Source organism: Pseudophryne corroboree, chromosome 3, assembly GCF_028390025.1.
Source record: "Pseudophryne corroboree isolate aPseCor3 chromosome 3, aPseCor3.hap2, whole genome shotgun sequence".
Taxonomy (NCBI): Eukaryota; Metazoa; Chordata; class Amphibia; order Anura; family Myobatrachidae; genus Pseudophryne; species Pseudophryne corroboree.
This window is the reverse complement of record NC_086446.1, coordinates 92,593,985-92,621,089: the sequence shown is the minus strand read 5'-3', so window position 1 is coordinate 92,621,089 and position 27,105 is coordinate 92,593,985. Positions and strand designations below refer to the sequence as shown.

The following is a 27,105-nucleotide window of genomic DNA, read 5'->3' as shown; positions in this document are numbered from 1 at the left end:
TCCGGATACCCACATAAAGCAGGCTGCAGTATTCTTAGAAGAAGCAGCAATGGATATGGGTACTATTGCTTTTAAAGCATCAGCCTTAACGGTAGCTGCTTGCAGAGCAATTTGGCTACGTCCATGGAAAGCTGATTCAGAATCCAAAATGGTTCTGGTAGCTTTGCCTTTTGTTGGGAATATTCTCTTTGGTAAGGAATTGACAGATATTCTAGAGTCAGAAGCAGAATCCAAGAAGGTCAGGTTTCCTGCCAATTATAATCCTAGGCCTAGGGGTTCGGGGTTTCGGCCATTTCGGTGGCAAGGAAAAACAAAAAGGGAAAAATGATTCTAAACAGCCCCAGTACAATAAGTTTTGTAAGGCGAAGAAGCAATGGGACCCCAGGGTAGGGCGCAGGCTTCTTCAGTTTGCACACATATGGCAGCAATCGACAACAGATGCTTGGGTGCAAGAAGCGGTATCTCTGGGTTATGTTTTCCCTTTCAAGAAGCATCCTCCTCGAAGGTTCTTCTGCACCAGGCCGTCTCGTATAGCGACGAAGGACAGAGCCCTGCAAGAAGCAGTTCAGAAATTGCTTCAGTCAGGAGTAATTATTCCAGTACCCCCTGCACAACGGGGACAGTGTTTTTACTCCAACCTGTTTTTGGTTCAGAAGCCAAATGGGTAATTCTGGCCAATTCTCAATCTCAAAATGTTAAACAAATACATTTGGGTACCATGGTTCCACATGGAGACGTTACGCGCCATAGTTTTGGCCATGGAACCAGGGGATTACATGGTATCTCTGGATATACAGGAAGCTTACCTGCATGTCCCTATAGCATTGTCCCATCAGTGTTATCTCAGGTTCGCCATTCTTCAGCAACATTTTCAGTTCCAGGCCTTACCCTTTGGGTTGGCCACAGCCCCCAGAGTATTTACCAAGATCATGGTGGTTATGGCGGCCTATCTCCGCAAGCAGGGGATAAGAATCTTTCCATACCTTGACGATCTTTTAATCCTGGCACAATCCCAGGAATTGCTTTTGAGCCATCTACAACAGACAATAACTTGTCTACAGAAGCACGGATGGCTCATAAATTGGGCAAAGTCGTCTCTGATTCCGTCACAATGGATGATTCACTTGGGGGCTGTATTGGATTCAAGTCTGCAGAAAATATTTTTACCTCGGGAAAAGATATCCAAGGTGCAGTTAATGACTCAGGAATTGTTATACAGCCAAACAATATCAATTCACACAGCAATGCAAGTGATGGGCTTGATGGTGTCAACATACGACATGGTGGTGTATGCGCAATTCCACTCAAGACCTCTGCAGCATCTGATTCTGGCCAGATGGAATGGAATACATCAGACAATAAAAAAACAGACGATGCTACCTTCAGTAAAGGTAAAAATAAGAATTTACTTACCGATAATTCTATTTCTCGTAGTCCGTAGTGGATGCTGGGAACTCCGTAAGGACCATGGGGAATAGCGGCTCCGCAGGAGACCGGGCACAAAAGTAAAAGCTTTAGGACTACCTGGTGTGCACTGGCTCCTCCCCCTATGACCCTCCTCCAAGCCTCAGTTAGGATACTGTGCCCGGACGAGCGTACACAATAAGGAAGGATTTTGAATCCCGGGTAAGACTCATACCAGCCACACCGTACAACCTGTGATCTGAACCCAGTTAACAGCATGATAACAGAGGAGCCTCTGAAAGGATGGCTCACAACAATAACCCGATTTTTGTAACAATAACTATGTACAAGTATTGCAGACAATCCGCACTTGGGATGGGCGCCCAGCATCCACTACGGACTACGAGAAATAGAATTATCGGTAAGTAAATTCTTATTTTCTCTGACGTCCTAGTGGATGCTGGGAACTCCGTAAGGACCATGGGGATTATACCAAAGCTCCCAAACGGGCGGGAGAGTGCGGATGACTCTGCAGCACCGAATGAGAGAACTCCAGGTCCTCCTCAGCCAGGGTATCAAATTTGTAGAATTTAGCAAACGTGTTTGCCCCTGACCAAGTAGCTGCTCGGCAAAGTTGTAAAGCCGAGACCCCTCGGGCAGCCGCCCAAGATGAGCCCACTTTCCTTGTGGAATGGGCTTTTACAGATTTTGGCTGTGGCAGGCCTGCCACAGAATGTGCAAGCTGAATTGTACTACAAATCCAACGAGCAATAGTCTGCTTAGAAGCAGGAGCACCCAGCTTGTTGGGTGCATACAGGATAAACAGCGAGTCAGATTTTCTGACTCCAGCCGTCCTGGAAACATATATTTTCAGGGCCCTGACTACGTCCAGCAACTTGGAGTCCTCCAAGTCCCTAGTAGCCGCAGGTACCACAATAGGCTGGTTCAAGTGAAACGCTGAAACCACCTTAGGGAGAAATTGAGGACGAGTCCTCAATTCTGCCCTGTCTGTATGAAAAATTAGGTAAGGGCTTTTATAGGATAAAGCCGCCAATTCTGAGACACGCCTGGCTGAAGCCAGGGCTAACAGCATTACCACTTTCCATGTGAGATATTTTAAGTCCACAGTGGTGAGTGGTTCAAACCAATGTGATTTTAGGAACCCCAAAACTACATTGAGATCCCAAGGTGCCACTGGAGGCACAAAAGGAGGCTGTATATGCAGTACCCCCTTGACAAACGTCTGAACTTCAGGAAATGAAGCCAGTTCTTTCTGGAAGAAAATCGACAGGGCCGAAATTTGAACCTTAATGGACCCTAATTTTAGGCCCATAGACAGTCCTGTTTGTAGGAAATGCAGGAAACGACCCAGTTGAAATTCCTCTGTAGGGGCCTTCCTGGCCTCACACCACGCAACATATTTACGCCAAATACGGTGATAATGTTGCACGGTTACATCCTTCCTGGCTTTGATCAGGGTAGGGATGACTTCATCCGGAATGCCTTTTTCCTTCAGGATCCGGCGTTCAACCGCCATGTCGTCAAACGCAGCCGCAGTCTTGGAACAGACAGGGTCCCTGCTGGAGCAGGTCCTTTCTTAGAGGTAGAGGCCACGGGTCCTCCGTGAGCATCTCTTGAAGTTCCGGGTACCAAGTCCTTCTTGGCCAATCCGGAGCCACGAGTATAGTCCTTACTCCTCTCCTTCTTATGATTCTCAATACCTTGGGTATGAGAGGCAGAGGAGGGAACACATACACTGACTGGTACACCCACGGTGTTACCAGAGCGTCCACAGCTATTGCCTGAGGGTCCCTTGACCTGGCGCAATATCTGTCTAGTTTTTTGTTGAGGCGGGACGCCATCATGTCCACCTTTGGTTTTTCCCAACGGTTCACAATCATGTGGAAGACTTCTGGGTGAAGTCCCCACTCCCCCGGGTGGAGGTCGTGTCTGCTGAGGAAGTCTGCTTCCCAGTTGTCCACTCCCGGAATGAACACTGCTGACAGTGCTATCACATGATTTTCCGCCCAGCGAAGAATCCTTGCAACTTCTGCCATTGCCCTCCTGCTTCTTGTGCCGCCCTGTCTGTTTACGTGGGCGACTGCCGTGATGTTGTCCGACTGGATCAACACCGGCTGACCCTGAAGCAGAGGCCTTGCTTGACTTAGGGCATTGTAAATGGCCCTTAGTTCCAGGATATTTATGTGAAATTACGTTTCCATGCTTGACCACAAGCCCTGGAAATTTCTTCCCTGTGTGACTGCTCCCCAGCCTCTCAGGCTGGCATCCGTGGTCACCAGGACCCAGTCCTGAATGCCGAATCTGCGGCCCTCTAGAAGATGAGCACTCTGCAACCACCACAGGAGAGACACCCTTGTCCTTGGAGACAGGGTTATCCGCTGATGCATCTGAAGATGCGATCCGGACCATTTGTCCAGCAGATCCCACTGAAAAGTTCTTGCGTGGAATCTGCTGAATGGAATCGCTTCGTAAGAAGCCACCATTTTTCCCAGGACCCTTGTGCATTGATGCACTGACACTTGGCCTGGTTTTAGGAGGTTCCTGACTAGCTCGGATAACTCCCTGGCTTTCTCCTCCGGGAGAAACACCTTTTTCTGGACTGTGTCCAGAATCATCCCTATGGTGAAAAGAATTATTACACTTGAAAATTAGCGCTCATCAAATTATCATGTGAAATGGAATTATATTCAACTGGAAAAATTTTCATTCACCCTTATTAGTAGGTAGATCCTCATGAGATGATGGAACAGTTTATACTCTAGACGTTCCTCAAATCAGCCAAAGATTCAAACACAATGTATAAGTATCCCAGGAGACCTGTAACGATAGATGCCTCTTTCTCCAGTGGAATGAAATTTTGGAAATACGAGGCACCATTAAACAACGACCATAGTGTAGTATTTCTTTAAAACACGCACTGGTTTTAATACACCGATAAAACTTACAAGAAATTAAAAGAACATAAGCATGTAATAAAATCCATAGGACAACACAGATGGTATATCACCCAGGAGTTCACTGCAGCCCCAGCAGATGGAAATGGAAGACGTGCACTATCTCTCCAGAAGTCCAATAGCATGCAGGATAGCAAAGGATGGTTGTGTCCAAAGTGTCCAAGGATCAATACAGATTAAAAGCAGGAGCCACGCTTAACGCGTATCGGACCAAGTGTCCTTCATCAGAAGCGTGGTTGTACTGGCTCAGGAGAGTGCCTTCCATTTCCATCTGCTGGGGCTGCAGTGAACTCCTGGGTGATATACCATCTGTGTTGTCCTATGGATTTTATTACATGCTTATGTTCTTTTAATTTCTTGTAAGTTTTATCGGTGTATTAAAACCAGTGCGTGTTTTAAAGAAATACTACACTATGGTCGTTGTTTAATGGTGCCTCGTATTTCCAAAATTTCATTCCACTGGAGAAAGAGGCATCTATCGTTACAGGTCTCCTGGGATACTTATACATTGTGTTTGAATCTTTGGCTGATTTGAGGAACGTCTAGAGTATAAACTGTTCCATCATCTCATGAGGATCTACCTACTAATAAGGGTGAATGAAAATTTTTCCAGTTGAATATAATTCCATTTCACATGATAATTTGATGAGCGCTAATTTTCAAGTGTAATAATTCTTTTCACCATTGTTCAGTTTTTGAAGTGTGGGGTCACTTCTATTTACACTAGATATAGCTGCACTTCAAGTTTTGTTGCGCATATTGTTGAAGACAACTGTCACAATACAGAATCATCCCTAGGAACAGCAGACGTGTCGTCGGAATCAGCTGCGATTTTGGAATATTTAGAATCCACCCGTGCTGTCGTAGTACTACTTGAGATAGTGCTACTCCGACCTCTAACTGTTCCCTGGACCTTGCCCTTATCAGGAGATCGTCCAAGTAAGGGATAATTAAGACGCCTTTTCTTCGAAGAAGAATCATCATTTCGGCCATTACCTTGGTAAAGACCCGGGGTGCCGTGGACAATCCAAACGGCAGCGTCTGAAACTGATAGTGACAGTTCTGTACCACAAACCTGAGGTACCCTTGGTGAGAAGGGCAAATTGGGACATGGAGGTAAGCATCCTTGATGTCCAGAGACACCATATAGTCCCCTTCTTCCAGGTTCGCTATCACTGCTCTGAGTGACTCCATCTTGAATCTGAACCTTTGTATGTAAGTGTTCAAGGATTTCAGATTTAAAATAGGTCTCACCGACCCGTCCGGCTTCGGTACCACAAACAGCGTGGAATAATACCCCTTTCCCTGTTGTAGGAGGGGTACCTTGATTATCACCTGCTGGGAATACAGCTTGTGAATGGCTTCCAATACCGCCTCCCTGTCGGAGGGAGACGTTGGTAAAGCAGACCTCAGGAACCGGCGACGGGGAGACGTCTCGAATTCCAATTTGTACCCCTGAGATACTACCTGCAGGATCCAGGGGTCCACTTGCGAGTGAGCCCACTGCGCGCTGAAATTCTTGAGACGACCCCCCACCGTACCTGAGTCCGCTTGTAAGGCCCCAGCGTCATGCTGAGGACTTGGCAGAAGCGGGGGAGGGCTTCTGTTCCTGGGAAGAGGCTGCCTGCTGCAGTCTTTTTCCCCTTCCTCTGCCCCGGGGCAGATATGAGTGGCCTTTTGCCCGCTTGCCCTTATGGGGACGAAAGGACTGAGCCTGAAAAGACGGTGTCTTTTTCTGCTGAGAGGTGACCTGGGGTAAAAAGGTGGATTTCCCAGCCGTTGCCGTGGCCACCAGGTCCGATAGACCGACCCCAAATAACTCCTCCCCTTTATACGGCAATACTTCCATATGCCGTTTGGAATCCGCATCACCTGACCACTGTCGCGTCCATAACCCTCTTCTGGCAGAAATGGACAGCGCACTTACTCTTGATGCCAGGGTGCAAATATCCCTCTGTGCATCTCGCATATATAGAAATGCATCCTTTAAATGCTCTATAGTCAATAATATACTGTCCCTGTCCAGGGTATCAATATTTTCAGTCAGGGAATCCGACCAAGCCACCCCAGCACTGCACATCCAGGCTGAGGCGATTGCTGGTCTCAGTATAACACCAGTATGTGTGTATATACTTTTTAGGATATTTTCCAGCTTCCTATCAGCTGGCTCCTTGAGGGCATCCGTATCCGGAGACGGTAATGCCACTTGTTTTGATAAGCGTGTGAGCGCCTTATCTACCCTAGGGGGTGTTTCCCAACGCGCCCTAACCTCTGGCGGGAAAGGGTATAATGCCAATAATTTTTTTGAAATTAGCAGTTTTTTATCGGGGGAAACCCACGCTTCATCACACACCTCATTTAATTCATCTGATTCAGGAAAAACTACGGGTAGTTTTTTCACACCCCACATAATACCCTTTTTTGTGGTACTTGTAGTATCAGAAATGTTCAAAACCTCCTTCATTGCCGTGATCATGTAACGTGTGGCCCTACTGGAAAACACGTTTGTTTCCTCACCGTCGACACTGGAGTCAGTGTCCGTGTCTGTGTCGACCATCTGAGGTAACGGGCGCTTTAGAGCCCCTGACGGTGTTTGAGACGCCTGGACAGGTATTAACTGATTTGCCGGCTGTCTCATGTCGTCAACAGTCTTTTGTAAAGTGCTGACGCTATCACGTAATTCCTTCCATAAGACCATCCAGTCAGGTGTCGACTCCCTAGGGGGTGACATCACTATTACAGGCAATTGCTCCGCCTCCATACCATTTTCCTCCTCATACATGTCGACACAACGTACCGACACACAGCACACACACAGGGAATGCTCTGATAGAGGACAGGACCCCACTAGCCCTTTGGGGAGACAGAGGGAGAGTTTGTCAGCACACACCAGAGCGCTATATATATACAGGGATAACCTTATATAAGTGTTTTTCCCCTATATAGCTGCTGTATTTATTAATCTGCCAAATTAGTGCCCCCCCTCTCTTGTTTTACCCTGTTTCTGTAGTGCAGGACTGCAGGGGAGAGTCAGGGAGACGTCCTTCCAGCGGAGCTGTGAGGGAAAATGGCGCTTGTGTGCTGAGGAGATAGGCTCCGCCCCCTTCTCGGCGGCCTTTCTCCCGCTTTTTTAAGGAAAAACTGGCAGGGGTTAAATGCATCCATATAGCCCAGGAGCTATATGTGATGTATTTTTAGCCATCTAAGGTGTTTTTATTGCGTCTCAGGGCGCCCCCCCCCAGCGCCCTGCACCCTCAGTGACCGGAGTGTGAAGTGTGCTGAGAGCAATGGCGCACAGCTGCGGTGCTGTGCGCTACCTTATTGAAGACAGGACGTCTTCTGCCGCCGATTTCCCGGACCTCTTCTGTCTTCTGGCTCTGTAAGGGGGCCGGCGGCGCGGCTCTGGGACCCATCCATGGCTGGGCCTGTGATCGTCCCTCTGGAGCTAATGTCCAGTAGCCTAAGAAGCCCAATCCACTCTGCACGCAGGTGAGTTCGCTTCTTCTCCCCTTAGTCCCTCGATGCAGTGAGCCTGTTGCCAGCAGGACTCACTGAAAATAAAAAACCTAATTTAAACTTTTACTCTAAGCAGCTCAGGAGAGCCACCTAGTATGCACCCTTCTCGTTCGGGCACAAAAATCTAACTGAGGCTTGGAGGAGGGTCATAGGGGGAGGAGCCAGTGCACACCAGGTAGTCCTAAAGCTTTTACTTTTGTGCCCAGTCTCCTGCGGAGCCGCTATTCCCCATGGTCCTTACGGAGTTCCCAGCATCCACTAGGACGTCAGAGAAAAGGTAATTAGCCTGGTGGCTGCAGACATCCCATCTAGACAATGGGAGACCCTTTTGGATACCAGATTGGGAAATCCCGACGACGGATGCCAGTCTTTAGGGCTGGGGAGCAGAGACCGGAAGATTAAGGTTCCAGGGACAATGGACCACAGAAGAAAGTTGCCTACCAATAAACCTGTTGGAATTCCGGGCCAGATACATGGCACTAATTCAGGCAAAGGACATTCTGCAAGGAAAACCAGTCCAGATCCGTTCGGACAATGCAACGGCAGTAGCGTACCTCAACCATCAGGGAGGAACTCGCAACCAAAAAGCAATGAAGGAGGTAAGTCACATACTAAAGTGGGCAGAACTCCATCTTCCAGCATAGTCTGCAGTGTTCGTTCCAGGAGTCCTAAACTGGGAAGCGGACTTTCTCAGTCGACACACCATTCCAGCAAGCGAATGGGCATACACACAGAAGTTTTTCAGACTCTAGTAGACAAATGGGGGTTGCCAGAGATAGATCTCATGGCGTCCCGTCTGAACAACAAAGTACCGGCATACGGGTCAAGAACAAAGGTCCCCCCTCAGTGATCCTTGTGGACGCACGATTAGTGAAATGGGACTTTCGTCTGACATATCTGTTTTCTTCCAATCTCCCTGTTACCCAGGGTGGTGAGGAAAATAAAACGGGCAAGGGGTGCCGTGATTCTAATAGCCCCGGCTTGGCCCAGTAGGCATTGGTACATAGATCTACAAAGGATGTCGATGGATGCTCCAATACTGCTCCCTGAACGTCCAAATCTACTGATGTAGGGTCCTTGCTATCACAGGCATCTGGAGCAACTGTCTTTGACGGCGTGGCTATTGAAACCTCTATCCTGAAGTCAAGAGGTTTCTCACAACAGGTGATTCAAACTATGCTCGGAGCAAGGAAACCCTCCTCAGCTCGCATTTATCACCGAATATGGCAAACCTATATTCATTGGTGCAGTGAAAGAAGTATGGATCCAAAATCGTTCAGAGTATCAAGAGTCTTAGATTTCCTTCAGGCAGGAATGGATAAGGGTTTGAAGGTGGCTTCCTTGAGAGTTCATTTATCAGCATTGACTGTATGGTTTCAAAAGAAAATTGCCAATTTACAGGATGTGCGTACTTTTTTCTAGGGAATGCTGCGCATTCAACCACCTCCTGCAGTGCCTTGGGATTTAAGTCGGGTTCACTACGATATGCCGGCGGTCGGGCTCCCGGCGACCAGCATACCGGCGCCGGGAGCCCGACCGCCGGCTTACTGACAGTGTGGCGAGCGCAAATGAGCCCCTTGCGGGCTCGCCACGCTACCCGCGCCACACTATTTTATTCTCCCTCCAGGGGGGTCGTGGCAGAATAAGTGTCGGTATGCCGGCTGTCGTGATCCCGGCGCCAGTATACTGTGCGCCGGGATCCCGTCAGTCGGCATACAGAAGACCACCCATTTAAGTCTGGTTCTCAAAGTTCTTCAAGTTGCTCCATTTGAACCACTTAATAAAGTGGATCTTAAATGGTTGACTACTAAAGTTCTCTATCTACTGACTATGACATCAGCTAGAAGAGTGTCAGATTTAGGAGCGCTGGCATGCAAATCTCCTTTACTGATTTTTTATCCAGATAAAGCAGTTCTCAGAACTAGGTCTGGATATCTTCCTAAGGTGGTGTCTAAGTTCCACCTTAATGAAGAAATTGTAGTCCCGGCTTTTCAGGTATCAGGACTTTCTGCGGGAGCAGCGTTGCTGGACGTAGTCCATGCATTAAGAATCTACATGAATCGTACCAGTGCCATCAGAAAGACAGATTCTCTCTTCATTCTCTACGGATTTCAGAAGAGGGGATGGTCTGCTACTAAACAGACGCTGGCAAGATGGCTTCGAATTACTATTTCAGAAGCATATTCTCAAGCTGATCTCCCTGTTCCGGCTAATGTCTCTGCTCACTCTACACGTAAGGTAGGTCCTTCATGGGCAGCACAACATGGTGCTTCAGCAGAACAGATATGTAAGGCAGCCACATGGTCTTCCATTAACACATTCATTAGACATTATGCTTTGGATACTTTTGCCTCTCATGACGCTAAATTCGGGCGTCAGGTTCTCCTGTCCATTCAGGAGCGTCCCCACCACTAATATTTGCTTTGGGAAGTACCATTGCTTTCCTGTGGATAACCTGTGGACCCTGATGGAGAAATATACGTTATGGTAAGAACTTGCCGTTGATAACGGTATTTCTCCTATGTCCACAGGTTTCCACAGGGATCCTACCCTGACGCACATGATTTGAGAATCTTTATACTCACTAAACTCTTCCCACTTGCATGGAAGGGTGTGCATGTGTGTTCTTCTCGCCTGAATAGGGTTCTACATAATGCTCCTGCCTAAATGCTTTGGAATACAACTGATTTGCCTGAGCCAGTGGGCGGGGATATATGGACGAGCCCGTTGCATCCTGGGAGAACTGAAAGTTTGTGATCGTTTGGTGCCAATCCGATGTCGCTCCATCATATCCCATTGCTATCCTGTGGAAACCTGTGGACACAGAAGAAATACCGCTATCAACGGTAAGTTCTTACCATAACGTATATTTGTGCGAGTCTGCCCGTAGTTTAAAAACGGCAAAGATCCATGATAGGAGTTGTTTTTATACAGGACAAACACGTGTGTGGAGTTTTTATGTTCTCTCCATGTTTGTGTTGGTTTCCTCCCACAGTCAGTTGGAGCAAATTCCTTTATCATCTTTTGCCTCAAACCATGATTTTGTGTTTTGTTGTAGCCATACTTACCGCTATTCCTGGAATGTCTGGGAGACCGACAATTTTCCTGCAAGTCCCATGGACCCCCAGAAGAGTAAGTGACCCTCCCTTATCCTGCCCACACGGTCACAAATCAATCTATGAAACTGCACCATTTTGGTTCTGCCCTCTCTTCATACACCCACAATTTGTGGCATTATGCAGCGAGGGTCCTACTGACAAGAAGTGTCCGGACACACCATCACCCGTTGCACCTCCCCTCCAGGCACTCTCCCACAGGGGAGAAAATAAGGGTCGGCAAGTAGGGCTGTAGGTGGGTGCGTGTTGCTGAAAATCTGTGCTACACCCAGAACTACCCTCTGTGGTTCCTATGTTCTGTATATGCAAGACTACCCATTTGCCCTGTATACAGTAAGTGACTGTGTGCACAAATACACCATGATTAAGATTTAGAGAATTGGGAAATCTGTTATATAATTCAAGATATGTTATAAATGTAAACCTCCTCTTACCCAGTGATGAGAGGGGCCGGTGATTCTCCATCATGACTTCTTTGTACAGATCCTTGTGTCCCTCTACATACTCCCACTCCTCCATGGAAAGATAGACAGTGACATCCTGACACCTTATAGGAACCTGACACACACAATGACACAGTCATCACCCAGATACCTCCCCTGGTGTTACTGTATAATGCCCCATTCCCAGCAGTCACCTCTCCTGTCATCACCCAGACACCTCCCCTGGTGTTACTGTATAATGTCCCATTCCCAGCAGTCACCTCTCCAGTCATCACCCAGATACCTCCCCTGGTGTTACTGTATAATGTCCCATTCCCAGCAGTCACCTCTCCACTCAGCAGCTGAATGATCTTGTTGGTGAGTTCCAGGATCTTCTGGTCACTGTCTCTCTCGTGTATCAGGGAGTGAGGTGGGGGCTCCGTGATGGGGCTCTGGGTCCTGCTCCCTCCTCCTGACCCATGGGGACCTCTGCTGCTGGGGGTCACACGCTCACCGGATAACCTCACAACAATATAATCCTACATAGAGAGGCACGGGTATAATAATCAATGTGCTGAATAATAGAAATCATCTATACAAGGCTCCTGGACATACACGCAATGGACCCTGCCTCAATAAAGTGTAAAACATCTCTTGCCCTTAAGGTTAGCTATAAAAATAAACCCCTGGCTGTACCAGTCTGTCCGAATGCCTCTCCCCAATACCTACTATATATCGAATCAAAATTATAGCCAAAGATGTTACACCCAGCTCCCCCCAAGTGGCAGCCATGGCTCAACCAATCAGCATATAGCGGACAACCCAGCAAAGAATGATTGCTACTTGAACTTGTATGCATGTGATGTAAGTGGATGGCAGTAGTGAATATTTCCAGAACCACCAGGGCTGTGAGTTTATCATGTGAGTGAATAGCGTCCAGGGTTTATTTAGTAGTAATCGGCTAGAATTAATTAATAGCGGCAAGAGTGGTGTCATTGTAACTTTCACAGACCCCTCACCTCTCCAGTCAGCAGGTACATGATCTCCAGGGTGAGGTTTAATATCCCCTCAGTCACGTGACTCCTGTCCTTGTCCATCCTCAGTGGACCGGTCAGGGAAGGGACTCAGGCTCTCATTGTGAGACTTCAAATTGAATCTAAAGAAGATTAAAATTTATCAATAAAATGAACACAACAAAACAGGAAACACAAGGCAACATACTACTGTGACTTTGGCAGATAGCTTCCCTGTGCATGTGTTTGACCGCTGACAAACCCCACACTGCTATACACTACAGTACAGTATGTATGTATGTATGTAGGGAACCCCCTTATGCTATCTATGGCAGGCATTCCTGATGTGCGTGGCTGACACTACAATCCACTGAGAGCTCATCTCCATGTGCAGGTATTGATGCCCCACATACATTTACCCAAACATATGTGTACTGCTCTAATAAAATACTCAATGGCCCTGTCACTATTACGTTACAGATTACATTTTAAACACAGTCAATATAAAACAACAAACTTGGCAATAAACTATTCTACACAGACGATAGTCTCCAAACTTTAGCACTTCTGAGGAAGCCGTCGACACCCTACGGAGGCGGAGAAGCGCGTTAAGCGTTTTAATAACAGCTGACTACTGTCCAATTGACTGTAACACGGGCCATTTGTTGTCTATCATTCGGCTAAACGGATCACTAGCTGTGTGCCAAAAACAGCCTGCTTCACCTTGCTACCCGATACTCACCTTCCAGAGAAGTCTGCATCAAATGGATTAGCACCAGCAGCCGGGAGGTCTATCTCTAATCAGAGAAATACGGAAGAAGCGGTGAGAGCATTGTTTCATTTTCCTATTTTCTGGCCAGACTGTGGGGTGTATTCAATAAGTGTTGGAAGCTGCCGTCTTGTCGGAAAGAAGGCGGCTTCCGACAGAAATAGGTCGGAAGTGGTTCCGACCTATTCAATAGGGGCTGATTTTTTCCGACAAGTCGGGAATTCCTGACTTGTCGGAAAACACATGGATCGGCGGAATAGCCACCGATCCACGTGCTTCTTTCAGAAATGGGGCCAAATCCAACTTGAAAACAAGTCGGATTGAGGTGAGGAGACAAGCGGTGCTGCGGGCGGCTGGGGGAGCAGAGATCAACGGCCGGTGGGGGGAGCTGGCTGCGGGGCCGTGGGCGAGAGAGAGGTGCCTGGCCGTCCCCCGGCCAGGCACCTCTCTCCCTGCAGCGCCCCCCGCCACCGCAGACCTTTTCCCCCGCAGCCAACTCCTCCCACCGATCCCCGCAGTCACCTCTTTCCCTGCAGCGCCTCCCCCCGCCGCCCCAGACATGTCTCCTCGCAGCCAGCTCATCCCGCTGGCCACCGATCTCTGATCCCCTACCGCCATCCCACTCATGCCTGCCACCATCTGCACCCCTGGCCACTGCTGTCAGCACATCCGAAGCCGCCGACAGCAGCGGCAGGACAGGACCCTGTGTACGGCCAAATCCGACAGTCGGATTTGGCCGTCCATTGAATAGGGGTTGTCGGATCCATTCCGACAACTGCATGTCGGAATGGATCTGCCTCTTATTGAATATACCCCTATGGGAGTGTACTCTATTTATTAATATAGACTGTTCACTGTCATTTGGAATCTACAAATATATATGTCAAAAACGGAACTTGCTGTTAGCAGAGCAGAAAATACAGCACTGATCTAATTAAGGCACTTCAAAAAGGAAAGCTTATTTAATCACGTGGCTGTTCAGCTAATTGAAACTTTTGGATACATTGGCAATTGAATCAATTTCTACATCTTATACTGTGTTACTAAGTATCCGGACTGAGAGAGGTTTCTTGCTATATTGCAACATATATTTTTGAAGTAGAATATATCCTTAGAGATATTTATTATTTTATGTGAAAAATACATATTGCATGATACATGCTAACAAAACCGGGCAGTAGTCTTTTTTAGTATTAATGTGTACAGGTATTTATTTTAATAAATTGTTTTACAATTTGGACCCTTATGCGCTGTAACATTTTTTGCTCTAATAAAATACTCAATGGCCTTGTCACTATTACATTTTAAACACTGTCAATAGAAAACAACCAACTTGGCAATAAACTATTCTGCACAAATAATATCCAAACTTTAGTCATTTTGAAAAATAAAATGTATTATAATTGACAAAAGTAAGTCAATACTTAAGCCAAGTATTAATACAATATAGCACTATCACTATTAAGCTAATACAATGTAGTTCTATCAATATTAAGCTAATACAATGTAGCTCTATCACTATTAAGCTAATACAATATAGCTCTATCACTATTAAGCTAATACAATATAGCACTATCACTACAGGTTGAGTATCCCATATCCAAATATTCCGAAATACGGAATATTCCGAAATACAGACTTTTTTGAGTGAGACTGAGATAGTGAAACCTTTGTTTTTTGATGGCTCAGTGTACACAAACTTTGTTTAATACTCAGTTATTAAAAATATTGTATTAAATGAACTTCAGACTGTGTGTATAAGGTGTATATGACACATAAATGAATTCTGTGAATGTACACACACTTTGTTTAATGCACAAAGTTATAAAAAATATTGGCTAAAATGACCTTCAGGCTGTGTGTATATGGTATATATGAAACATAAATGCATTCTGTGCTTAGATTTAGGTCCCATCACCATAATATCTCGTTATGGTATGCAATTATTCCAAAATACAGAAAAATCCGATATCCAAAATTCCTCTGGTCCCAAGCATTTTGGATAAGGGATACTCAACCTGTATTAAGCTAATACAATATAGCTCTATCACTATTAAGCTAATACAATATAGCACTATCACTATTAAGCTAATACAATATAGCACTATCACTATTAAGCTAATACAATGTAGCTATCACTATTAAGCTAATACAATATAGCTCTATCACTATTAAGCTAATACAATATAGCACTATCACTATTAAGCTAATACAATATAGCACTATCACTATTAAGCTAATACAATATAGCACTATCACTATTAAGCTAATACAATATAGCTCTATCACTATTAAGCTAATACAATATAGCTATCACTATTAAGCTAATACAATATAGCACTATCACTATTAAGCTAATACAATATAGCACTATCACTATTAAGCTAATACAATATAGATCTATCACTATTAAGCTAATACAATGTAGCTATCACTATTAAGCTAATACAATATAGCACTATCACTATTAAGCTAATACAATATAGCACTATCACTATTAAGCTAATACAATATAGCACTATCACTATTAAGCTAATACAATATAGCTCTATCACTATTAAGCTAATACAATATAGCACTATCACTATTAAGCTAATACAATATAGCTCTATCACTATTAAGCTAATACAATGTAGAACTATCACTATTAAGCTTATACAATGTAGCTCTATCACTATTAAGCTTATACAATGTAGCTCTATCACTATTAAGCTTATACAATGTAGCTCTATCAATGGGGTCGATTCTATTCGGCAACTAATGAATAGCGCCGGGAATTAGCTCCCGACGCTATTCAATTCAGCAACTAGTTACGTCGGCGATGGCCCGTTCTCGCCGACAAAACAGGTAGTTTTGTCGGGAGAACGGGCATTCTCCGACTTAACTCCCCGGCGCGAGGCTGATTTCCGACAGAATCAGCCTCGCGCCGGCCGCGATGCAGCACTTTTGTCGGGTTTCTCTTCTCATCCCCCGGGGATGAGAGAAGAATTCCCGACAATTGCAGGTAATTAGTTGCTGAATTGAACAGCGTCGGGAGCTAATTCCCGGCGCTATTCATTAGTTGCCGAATAGAATCGACCCCTTTATTAAGCTTATACAATGTAGCACTATTATTACAATATTTTGTGTAAGATGCCACAACATGTCACAGCACCGTATAGTAGGGAATACAGCGCGGTGCATTAACAGTTCTCCGCCATGGAAGTACCATCTGCATCTTTGTGTAGGAACCTTTGGGACGCAGGCATAGCGTGACTCAAACATCCGATATTGTGACTACATCCACCTCTAAATCAGGCACAAAGTGTAATCAGGAGTACTTTATACGCCATTTATTACCCCCAGGTTCAAGGAAAAGTGGGCAACAGGCAAGCTCAATATAAGTTCAGCCTGTCCTCCTCAGCTTATCTCTATCTATTACTACTATGTACATGATTCAATGTTGTACGCAAACCCAATAAACATAATGTGGGTGATGGAGGCAGGGGGGGGGGGGTACAGGGTGGATGGCAGGGGCACCACCACTTCCAGCAGGCATATTACGTACATACGTACAAACATACTGACATACATACATAGTTAATGAGCTTTACACTTACTGCCAGTCACACACACCCTGCTGGGAGCCACTGGCAGCTTCTTACCGCCCTCGGGGTCTCTGAGTCTGGAGCTGCTGTTGCCCTGGGATATAAACCATCACCAACCCCTTTAAGATGCTCTCTGTAGGGGTGGACGATGTTTCCGAACATTGATGATTTTATTTCGATAGTAGTGGGTTTTTTTTTTTTTAAATCATTCTATGGTAGCCCTTCTGATATTTGTCAACATCGAATGGTAATCATTCAATGGTGGCTTGTTTTTTCTAATTCCTAATAGCTATGCCTCCCCTGGCTGCTGTGTCTGTATCATTGCTTCAGACATGAGGCTGCTCAGTCCCCTCACTCCCTCCCCTCTCTAGGTTGCTGCTAGGCAACAGGGCACACTGCTAGCTCTGATTGGCTCTCACTGACTCAGGGAACCAATCAGAGCACACACCTCACCCTGCAGCAGCAGTAGTCACTCACACAGCAAATGCCAAAGACACAAGGCGCTAGGGATTGCCATCGGTCGGCTGTCCATCGATTGTTACCATCAATGTCATCATCTGTGATAACCATCGATGGCACATAAACCATCTATGGCGAACCATCGATGGTTTGCACCACTCGATGGCTACTGCTGAAAGGTGCTGGCTTGGCCACGGACCAATTAAAAACCAGAGGTGGGGTTTAGCGGGTGTCAGGGGTGGAGCTACAGATGGAGCCTCCGTTATCTTTGTTGCATCTGTGACTAGGCGCGACCGCCTGGTTGCACCTAGTCACTGTGAGCGTCTCCGTTTGGACGGGTGCACGCACCCGGACGGAGACACGCCCCATTCACTTGAATGGAGAGCGTTTTCGTCCGCGTGCCCGAACAGAAGCGCTCTGAATGGGAGGCTCTCTGTGCACTCCCGGCGTGACTAGGCTGACGGATCGCCTAGTCACGCCGGGGAGTGCACGCCTGCGACTAGGCAGGCCAAGATAACAGAGGCTCCATCTGTATGTTCAGTGTCCCGACATCATTCAAAAAAATATATATATTCGTTTATGCTGTGCCATTGATCGAGGGAAACCATATGGTTCTCTTACATCGATGGAAAAAGCATTCGACATCGGCCATAAACCATCGATGATAATAAATCATAGATGGTTGATGGCCATACCTACAAGGCGCTCAGGAGGATTCAAAGGAGGAGACAGAGGACTGAACATTATAACAGCTCAGGCAAGCAGTAATAAGTACAGACAGCTGTGAATGTTAAGGTGGGTACACACTGTAAAGATATATCTGCAGATCAATTGATCTGCAGATATATCTATGGACGGATCGGGCAGTGTGCTGAGCATACACACTGCCCGATCCGTCGGGGACTGACGTCATGCACTGGGTACACACGCCCGCCCAGTTCAGCTGTCAATCACCGCCGGCTGCAGCAGCATGTGTACGGACGGTCGGCCGACCACCCGTACACACACAGCGACGCACCAATATATCGGTAGATATATTGGCCTTCGGCTGTGCTGCGGGGCCGATGCAATACGTCTGTGAACGACGGAGTTCACAGACGTATCGGCCATACACACTGGCCGACGGACCCGCGATATATCGGCCGTTCAAGAGAACGGGCGATATATCGGCCAGTGTGTACGGGCCTTAAAATACAAAACTGCATTAGTATTACCACCACACCCAGCAGGGGCGTTTTAAGAGAGGAGGAGGCCCGTGTTCAGCCTCCTCCGTCGGGCCCCTTCTCTCTGCCCGGAGCATTGTAGAGTCTGAGCACTAGAGGGCTCAGACTCTACTGCGCATGCGCAGATCTCTGAGAAAATGGCGCGGCGGCCATTTTCCCTGAGATTTCTCTACTGCGCATGCGCAGAACTCCGTGAAAATGGCCGCTGGGACATTTTCACTGTGTTCTAACAGCGCTGCGGATGCTGGCGCTGGACTTCGGCGGGGTGAGTATTTTAAAAATGGGTGCAGTGTGCATGGTGGGGGCCCCCTCAGGGGCCCGTGTGCACCCATTATAGAAACGCCAGTGACTCCCAGGCAGTGACCACCATATCGTCATCATCTGTTCAGTGTTGGGCAGACTCATACCGCTTTCAGATCACTAATGCCGGGTCGCACCTGGGAATTGGAAACGTGTCCTTCCCGGGTGCGACCCGGCATTGGACACTGAGAATTGTCTTCTCAACCGGGCATATTGCCATGTCGGGTTGCCATTGGGGGAGGGGACCGTGGCGTCATCAGGGTGATGTGCGGAGGCGGCGCTATGAGATGAGATCATCTCCGTGCCGCCTCTTCCTATGCGGTGAACAGGTACCAGGTTGCATAAACCCGGGTAAACCGTTCACACTGCACCTGAACCGGTAATTACCCGGGGATAACCCTTCTTTATTCCTGGGTTGAATTATATCCCTTTCACACTGCCAATGCCGGATCCCACCCAGGAATTGGACACGGGTCCTTCCCGGGTGGGATCCGGCATTGGACCATGACAGGCGGCTTCCCAGCAATATGCCGGGCCGGTTGCCATAGCGGCGCGGGGGTGGAGCTGGCAGCAGTAGCATAGGCGGCGCTGGGAGATGAGCTCGCCTATTCCCTATGTAGTGAACGGGTCGACCCGGGAGCCGTACATGCTGCCACTGACCAGATATTCAACCCGGGTATAACATTGCTTTATTCTTGAGTTGAATTACCGGGTCAGGCGACCCGGGAATTCCACCATGGCGCTTTCACACCGCACACCGACCCATGCCGGGTTATTTGTTCGGCGTGAAAGGGGTATTACCAGGTCAGGTGAGCCGGGAATTCGGGACTGACCCTATCACACCGCACAGCGACCCGGCAATATACCTGGTCGATACTGGGATATTTGTGCGGTGTGAAAGGGATATCAGAGACTGGCTGTTTCTGTGAATATAGTGAGAAAGAATATCTACAGTCCCAGGTAGGGAGGCCAATCCCGGGCCATTTTTTCAATCCTGGGTATCCGGATTGAAAAATAGCCAATGCTGGGATTCCCAGGATACCCAGGATTGGCTTTTAATTATGTGGCCGCTCCCTCGCCCCGCCCCGCACACATAACTCACCATATACCAGGGGCGGGCGGGCGGGGAACATCCTCTGCTCTCTCCTGGCGGCTCCCAGCGGCGTGTGACCTCTCACGCTGCGCTGGGGAACTGGAAGAAGGAACCCGGGCAGCGTCTGAGCGTCCTGAGGACGCTCAACGCTGATCCCTCAATCCCCGGGATTGAATCCTGGCTGTTTTTGGCCCTAAATCCCGGAATCCCGCCGATCCCGATACCGGGATTGGCCACCATAGTCCCAGGGTACCATTGGAATGAAGCAAGCTAACTGTATTTATATAAAGTGAAGTACTACCATATTTTTTGTCATTTGTTTATAATGGCTCCTCCATAAAGTAACCTTTGGAAGTATTTTGATAAAAATCCTGAAAAGTCAGGCCATTGTCGTTTCTGTGGGCAAAAAATAAAAACTAGTGGAAACACTCCCAATTTAAAGTGCCATCTTGAAAGTAAGCATCCCCATGTGCTGCCACAGAGTCAGACTCCTGTTCCTGGCTCATCTGCTGGCAAAATTAGACTTGTTAGTGGCAGCAGCACTGCGGGCACATCCCCAGTCTCAGAACGTTTGACACCAATTTACCACTCAGACAAAGAAGCTGCTACAAGTGTAAGGGAACAACAAGCACAGCCAGTAGTAGAATCATCATCACACTCTGCACAGCAGCCAGAGCCACATCCACAAATTCAGGCACCGCTTCAAAATCCAATAATGCGCACCTCTAAAGAAGTCATTTAAGTTAGGTGGTGATGGCAAAGTAATATATATATATATATATATATATATATATATATATATATATATATATATATATATATATATATATATATATATATTTATTTACCGGTAGGTATTAAAATCTTATTATCTCATTATGGTATGCAATTATTTCAAAATACGGAAAAATCCGATATAACAAAATACTTCTGGTCCCAAGCATTTTGGATAAAGGATACTCAACCTGTATGTATGTGTATATATATATATATATATATATATATATATATATATATATATATATATATATATATATTTCTCCTAGTCCGTAGAGGATGCTGGGGTCCACTTCAGTACCATGGGGTATAGACAATTCCGCAGGAGCCATGGGCACTTTAAGGCTTTTCAAGGGTGTGAACTGGCTCCTCCCTCTATGCCCCACCTCCAGACCTCAGTATAGGAACTGTGCCCAGGGAGACGGACATTTCGAGGAAAGGATTTACTTTTAATTTAATGGTGAGATTCATACCAGCTCACACCTCAACCATGCCGCACAACATGGCATTCAACATAACACACGCCAACGGGCATGAACAATTGCAGCAACGTGCTGAAATAACCGTAACACAACATTAGTTTAACTACAAAATTAACAACTGCAGGTAAAGTACGCACTAGGTCGGGTGCCCAGCATCCTCTACGGACTAAGAGAAAAGGATTTACCGGTAGGTATTAAAATCCTATTTTCTCATAGGTCCTAGAGGATGCTGGGATCCACTTCAGTACCATGGGGTTATACCAAAGCTCCAGTACGGAGGGGTGAGAGTGCGGATGACCCTGCAGCACCGATTGACCAAACTTTAGGTCCTCATCGGCCAAGGTGTCAAACTTGTAAAACTTAGCAAACGTGTTTGACCCTGACCAAGTAGCTGCTCAGCAAAGTTGTAAAGCCGAGACGCCCTGGGCAGCCGCCCAGGATGAGCCCACCTTTCTAGAAGAATGGGCATTTACCTACTTCGGTACCGGCAATCCTGCCATGGAATGAGCGTGCTGAATCGTTCCTCTGATCCAGCGCGCAATAGTCTGCTTAGAAGCAGGACACCCAATCTTGTTGAGAGCATACAGGACAAACAGAGCTTCCGTTTTCCTTATCCGAGCTGTTCTTGTGACATAAATCTTCAAAGCTCTAACCACATCAGGAGACTTTGACTCAGTGAAAGTGTCAGTAGCTACTGGCACCACAATAGGTTGGTTTATGTGGAAAGACAAAACCACCTTTGGAAGAAATTGTTGACGAGTTCTAAACTCTGCCCTATCTTCATGGAAGATCAGGTACGGGCTCTTGTGAGACAAGGCTCCCAACTCAGACACCCGCCTTGCGGATGCCACGGTCAAAAGCATCACCACTTTCCAAGTGAGAAACTTCAACTCTATTTCCTGTAGAGCAGAGGTTCTCAAACTCGGTCCTCGGGGGCCCACACAGTGCATGTTTTGCAGGTCTCCTCACAGAATCGCAAGTGAAATAATTAGCTCCACCTGTGGACCTTTTAAAATGTGTCAGTGAGTAATTAATACACCTGTGCACCTGCTGGGTTACCTGCAAAACATGCACTGTGTGGGCTCCCGAGGACAGAGTTTGAGAACCTCTGCTGTAGAGGATCAAACCAACTCGATTGAAGGAACTGCAACACCACATTAAGGGCCCATGGTGCCACAGGAGGAACAAATGGAGGCTGGATGTGCAGAACCCCTTTCACGAACTTCTGGAAGGGAGGCCAATTGAAATCTGGAACTTGATTGAACCGAGTCTAAGGCCCGCATCCACACCAGCCTGCAGAAAATGGAGAAAACGTCCTAACTCAAACTCTTCTGTAGGAGCCTTCTTGGATTCACACCAAGACACATATTTTCTCCAAATACGGTGGTAATGTTTAGACGTTACTCCTTTCCTGGCCTGAATAAGAGTGGGGATGACTTCCTTGGGAATACCCTTTCGGGCTAGGATCCGGCGCTCAGCAGCCATGCCGTCAAACGTAGCAGCGGTAAGTCTTGATACACGCACGGCCCCTGCTGTAGCAGATCCTCGCGAGGAAGAGGCCGAGGATCTTCTATGAGCAACTCCTGAAGATCTGGATACCAAGCTCTCCTTTGCCAGTTTGGGGCAATGAGGATCGCTCGAACCCTTGTACTCCGTATGATTTTGAGAACTTTTGGTATCAGTGGAAGTGGAGGGAAGACATATACCGACCGAAAAACCCACTGGGTCACCAGTGCATCCACTGCCATTGCTTGAGGGTCTCTCGACCTGGAACAATATCTCTGAAGCTTCTTGTTGAGACGAGATGCCATCATGTCTATTTGAGGAACTCCCCAAAGACTTGTCACCTCTGCGAAGACTTCTTGTTGGAGGCCCCACTCTCCTGGATGGAGATCGTGTCTGCTGAGGAAGAGATCGTGTCTGCTGAGGAAGTCTGCGTCCCAGTTGTCCACTCCCAGAATGAAAATTGCTGACAGAGCTCTTACATGTCTTTTTGGCCAGAGGAGGATCTTTGACACCTCTGCCATTGCTGCTCTGCTTTTCGTTCCGCCTTGACGGTTTATGTACGCGACTGCTGTTACATTGTCCGACTGGATCTGCACGGCTTGATCTTGAAGAAGATGTACCGCTTGTAGAAGGCCGTTGTAAATGGCTCTCAATTTCAGAACGTTTATGTGAAGGCAGGTTTCCGGGCTTGACCATTTTGCTTGGAAGCTTTCCCCCTGTGTGACTGCTCCCCAGCCTCGGAGACTTGCATCTGTGGTTACCAGGACCCAGTCCTGAATCCCGAACTGTGTAGCCACCAAATCCTGGCTTTGGAGGATTATCTTCCGGTGCATGTGTAGGTGGGATCCGGATCACTTGTCCAACAGGTCCCAATACTCTGGCATGGAATCGGCCAAATTGTATGGCCTCGTAGGCCGCTACCATCTTCCCCAACAACCGAATGCATTGATGGATCGACACTCTTGTTGGTTTAAAATTTTGTTTGACCATTCCCTGGATTTCTAGAGCTTTTTCTACTGGAAGAAAAACCCTTTGTACTTCTGTGTCCAGTATCATCCCCAAAAAGGACAATCTCGTCGTCGGTTCTAACTGAGACTATGGAAAGTTCATGATCCAACCGTGTTGTTGGAGCACGGACAGGGAGAGTGCAATGTTCTGCACCAATCGTTCCCTGGATCTCGCTTTTATCAGGAGATCGTCCAGGTAAGGAATTATATTGACTCCTTGTTGTCGAAGGAGGACCATCATCTCTGCCATCACCTTGGTGAATACCCTCGGTGCCGTGGAGAGTCTGAACGGCAACGTCTAGAACTGGCAATGGCAATCCTGTACAGCGAATCTCAGATAAGCTTGGTGAGGAGGATAAATCGGAACATGTAAGTAAGCATCTTTTATGTCTACTGACACCATGAAGTCCCCTTCCTCCAGACTGGAAATCACAGCCCTCAGAGATTCCATCTTGAACTTGAACCCTTTCAAGTAGAGATTCAGATTTAAAATTGGTCTGACCGAGCCGTCCGGCTTCGGAACTACGAAGAGGCTTGAATAAAAACCTTCTCCTTGCTGTGACAAGGGTACCAGGACAATGACTTGATCCTGACATAATTTTTGAATTGCAGCTGTTACGACTTCTCTTTCTGGAAGAGAAGCTGGCAAGGTCGATTTGAAAAATCGGCATGGGGGGACATCCTGAACCTCAAGTTTGTATCCATGGGACACTATTTGTAAGACCCATGGGTCCAGGCCAGATTGAAGCCAGATCTGACTGAAAAGTTTCAGACGTGCTTCCACCCGAGTGGACTCCCGCAAGAGAGCCCCAGCGTCATGCTGCAGGTCTGGCAGAAGCAGGGGTTGATTTCTGCTCCTGCAATCCTGGAGACGCTGCAGATTTTTTTCCCTTTTCCCCTTCATCTACCTGCAAAGAAGGGGGAACCTTTGGCCTTTTTGTATTTGTTGGGCTGAAAGGACTGCATCTGAGAGTGATGTGTCTTTTTCGCCGGTGCAGGAGCATAAGGCAAGAATGTCGACTTACCTGCAGTAGCCGCAGAGACTAATGCATCCAGCCCATCTCCAAACAAGGCCTCACCTTTATATGGGAGAGCCTCCATATTTCTTTTGGAATCTGCATCAGCATTCCACTGGCGAATCCACAACGCCCTCCGAGCCGATACTGCCATGGTAGCGGCTTTTGAGCCCAAGAGTCCAATATCTTTCATGCCTTCTAGCATGTATGCAGCAGCGTCCTTGATATGACCTAACGTTAGGAGTATCTCGTCTCTATCTATAGTGTCAATTTCCGATGACATGGTTATCTGACCATTTTCGATAGCCCTACTCACCCATGCGCAAGCAATGGTGGGCCTGAGCAATGTACCATTGGCCACATAAATAGATTTTAACGTAGTCTCCAACTTGCGGTCTGCCGGCTCCTTCAGTGAAGCCGTCCCTGGTGCAGGGAGAATCACCTTTTTAGTTAACCTCGACAGGGCACTGTCTAACATGGGGGGTGACTCCCACCTTTTCCTGTCCTCTGCCGGGAAAGGATTAGCAACCTGAATCCTTTTGGGAATCTGAAATTTCTTTTCAGGGTTTACCCAAACTCCCTCAAACAAGGTATTTAGCTCATGAGAAGGAGGGAAAGTTGCTTTCATTTTCCTTTCTTTATAAAAATAAGCCTTCTCCTGAGGTACAGGAGGGGCTTCCGTAACTTCCAAAACTTCCTTTATAGCAACAATCATGTATTGAATGCTTTTTTCCAGTTTAGGATCTATCCCCCTGGACTCACTATCGTCGACACAGGAATCAAGAGTCCGTGTCGGTATCAGTATGTACTATTTGTGTAAATGGTCTCTTATGTGACCCAGAGGGTTCGCCTATGGATGAAAAAGTAGGACTATGAAAAATCACATCTTCCACTGATTTTCTCCAGCTTTCTGCATGAGACTCAGACTTATCTATTCTCTTACTGATATGATTCACACTATCACGTAATTCTTTCATCCATTCAGGCTCGTGGTGTGCCGACAGCGCCACCACATTACAACTCTATGTCCCTAAAATGGTTGCCTCAGGGGAAGAGCTCCCTGCCTCAGACATGTCACACACGTGCACAACCACACCACAGACACTCCGGGACTTATAGGGGACAGACCCACAGTAAAATCTGTCAGAAGGACACAGAAAGGATTTGCCAGTTCACAACCCAGCGCCAGTTACATAATGTCTGTGAACACAAAATGCCCACTGACATGCAGTGCTTTTATAGTGTTAATCACACAATTATATAGCACCAAATTCACTGTGGCCCCCCCCTGTTTTTCACCTCGATACTTGTTCAGCAGTGGAGGAGGACTAGCGTTCTTCTCTGCAGCCTGGAAGGAGAGAGAATGGCACTGAGCAGTGTGCTGGCGGACTGAGGAAGCTCCGCCCCCTCAATGGCGCATTTCTCCTCAGCTTTTATGAGGTCATTTTTTTTATACTGGCGGGGGTAGGACTGTGCCTCAGCAACTTATGCCCCTTATTTATGCCAGTTTCAATAGGTTTCATGCTGCCCAGGGCGCCCCCCGCGCCCTGCAGTGCCTGTGCATGTGTGGGCAACATGGCGCGCTGCGCTCCTGCCAGCCGTGCGGTACCTTTAGCCGTCACCTTGACTGAAGATCCTTTCTTCTAACACTCACCTGTCTTCTGACTTCTGGCTCTGTAAGGGGGGTGACGGCGGGCTGTGGGAGAGAGCACATAGCCGCAGCTAGCGTTCAGCATCCCCTCAGGAGCTAATGGTGTCCTGTCAGCCAGAAGCAGAGCCATGACACTATTCAGGAAGTTGGTTCCTACTTCTGCCCCCTCAGTCCCAAGAAGCAGGGAGACTGTTGCCAGCAGCCTCCCTGAAAATAAAAAACCTAACATAAGTCTTTCAGAGAAACTCAGTTAGAGCTCCTCTGGAGTGCATCCAGTCTACCTGGGCACATTATCTAAACTGAGGTCTGGGGGAGGGGCATAGAGGGAGGAGCCAGTTCACACCCTTGAAAAGTCTTAAAGTGCCCATGGCTCCTGCGGAACAGTCTATGGGGTATATGCAATTAGCGGCGAATCGCGGCAAATTATCGGCCGTTTTTCAACTCGACACAATTCGACAGGCTAATTACGGCAAGTGGGTGCCGAAATTGACCATATGCAATAAAAAACGGATTCGACAGTCCCGCGGCCGAAAAACGGCCGATTTGACGGATTTTGATCCGGTTTTTTAAAAACGTGAAAAAACCCCCCAAAAAAATGGCGTGGGGTCCCCCCTCCAAAGCATAACCAGCCTCGGGCTCTTCGAGCCGGTCCTGGTTCTAAAAATCCGGGGGGAAAATTGACAGGGATCCCCCGTATTTTTAAAACCAGCACCGGGCTCTGCGCCTGGTGCAAAAAATACGGGGGACAAAAAGAGTAGGGGTCCCCCGTATTTTATACACCAGCATCGG

The 27,105-nt window shown here is 47.2% G+C and overlaps 1 protein-coding gene across 1 annotated transcript in view; it reads right to left on the bottom strand.

The window, feature by feature from the left end:
- LOC135054854 (zinc finger protein OZF-like) overlaps positions 1-27,105 on the bottom strand; it is a 60,660-nt gene that overhangs the window by 22,364 nt on the left and 11,191 nt on the right. The window contains exons 2-4 of the mRNA XM_063958259.1: positions 12,453-12,589; positions 11,781-11,972; positions 11,446-11,569 (exon numbers count right to left, since the gene is read on the bottom strand). Of these exons, the coding sequence (XP_063814329.1) occupies positions 11,446-11,569; positions 11,781-11,972; positions 12,453-12,530 (394 nt within the window). The 5' untranslated portion in view covers positions 12,531-12,589. The remainder of the gene's footprint in view (positions 1-11,445; positions 11,570-11,780; positions 11,973-12,452; positions 12,590-27,105) is intronic.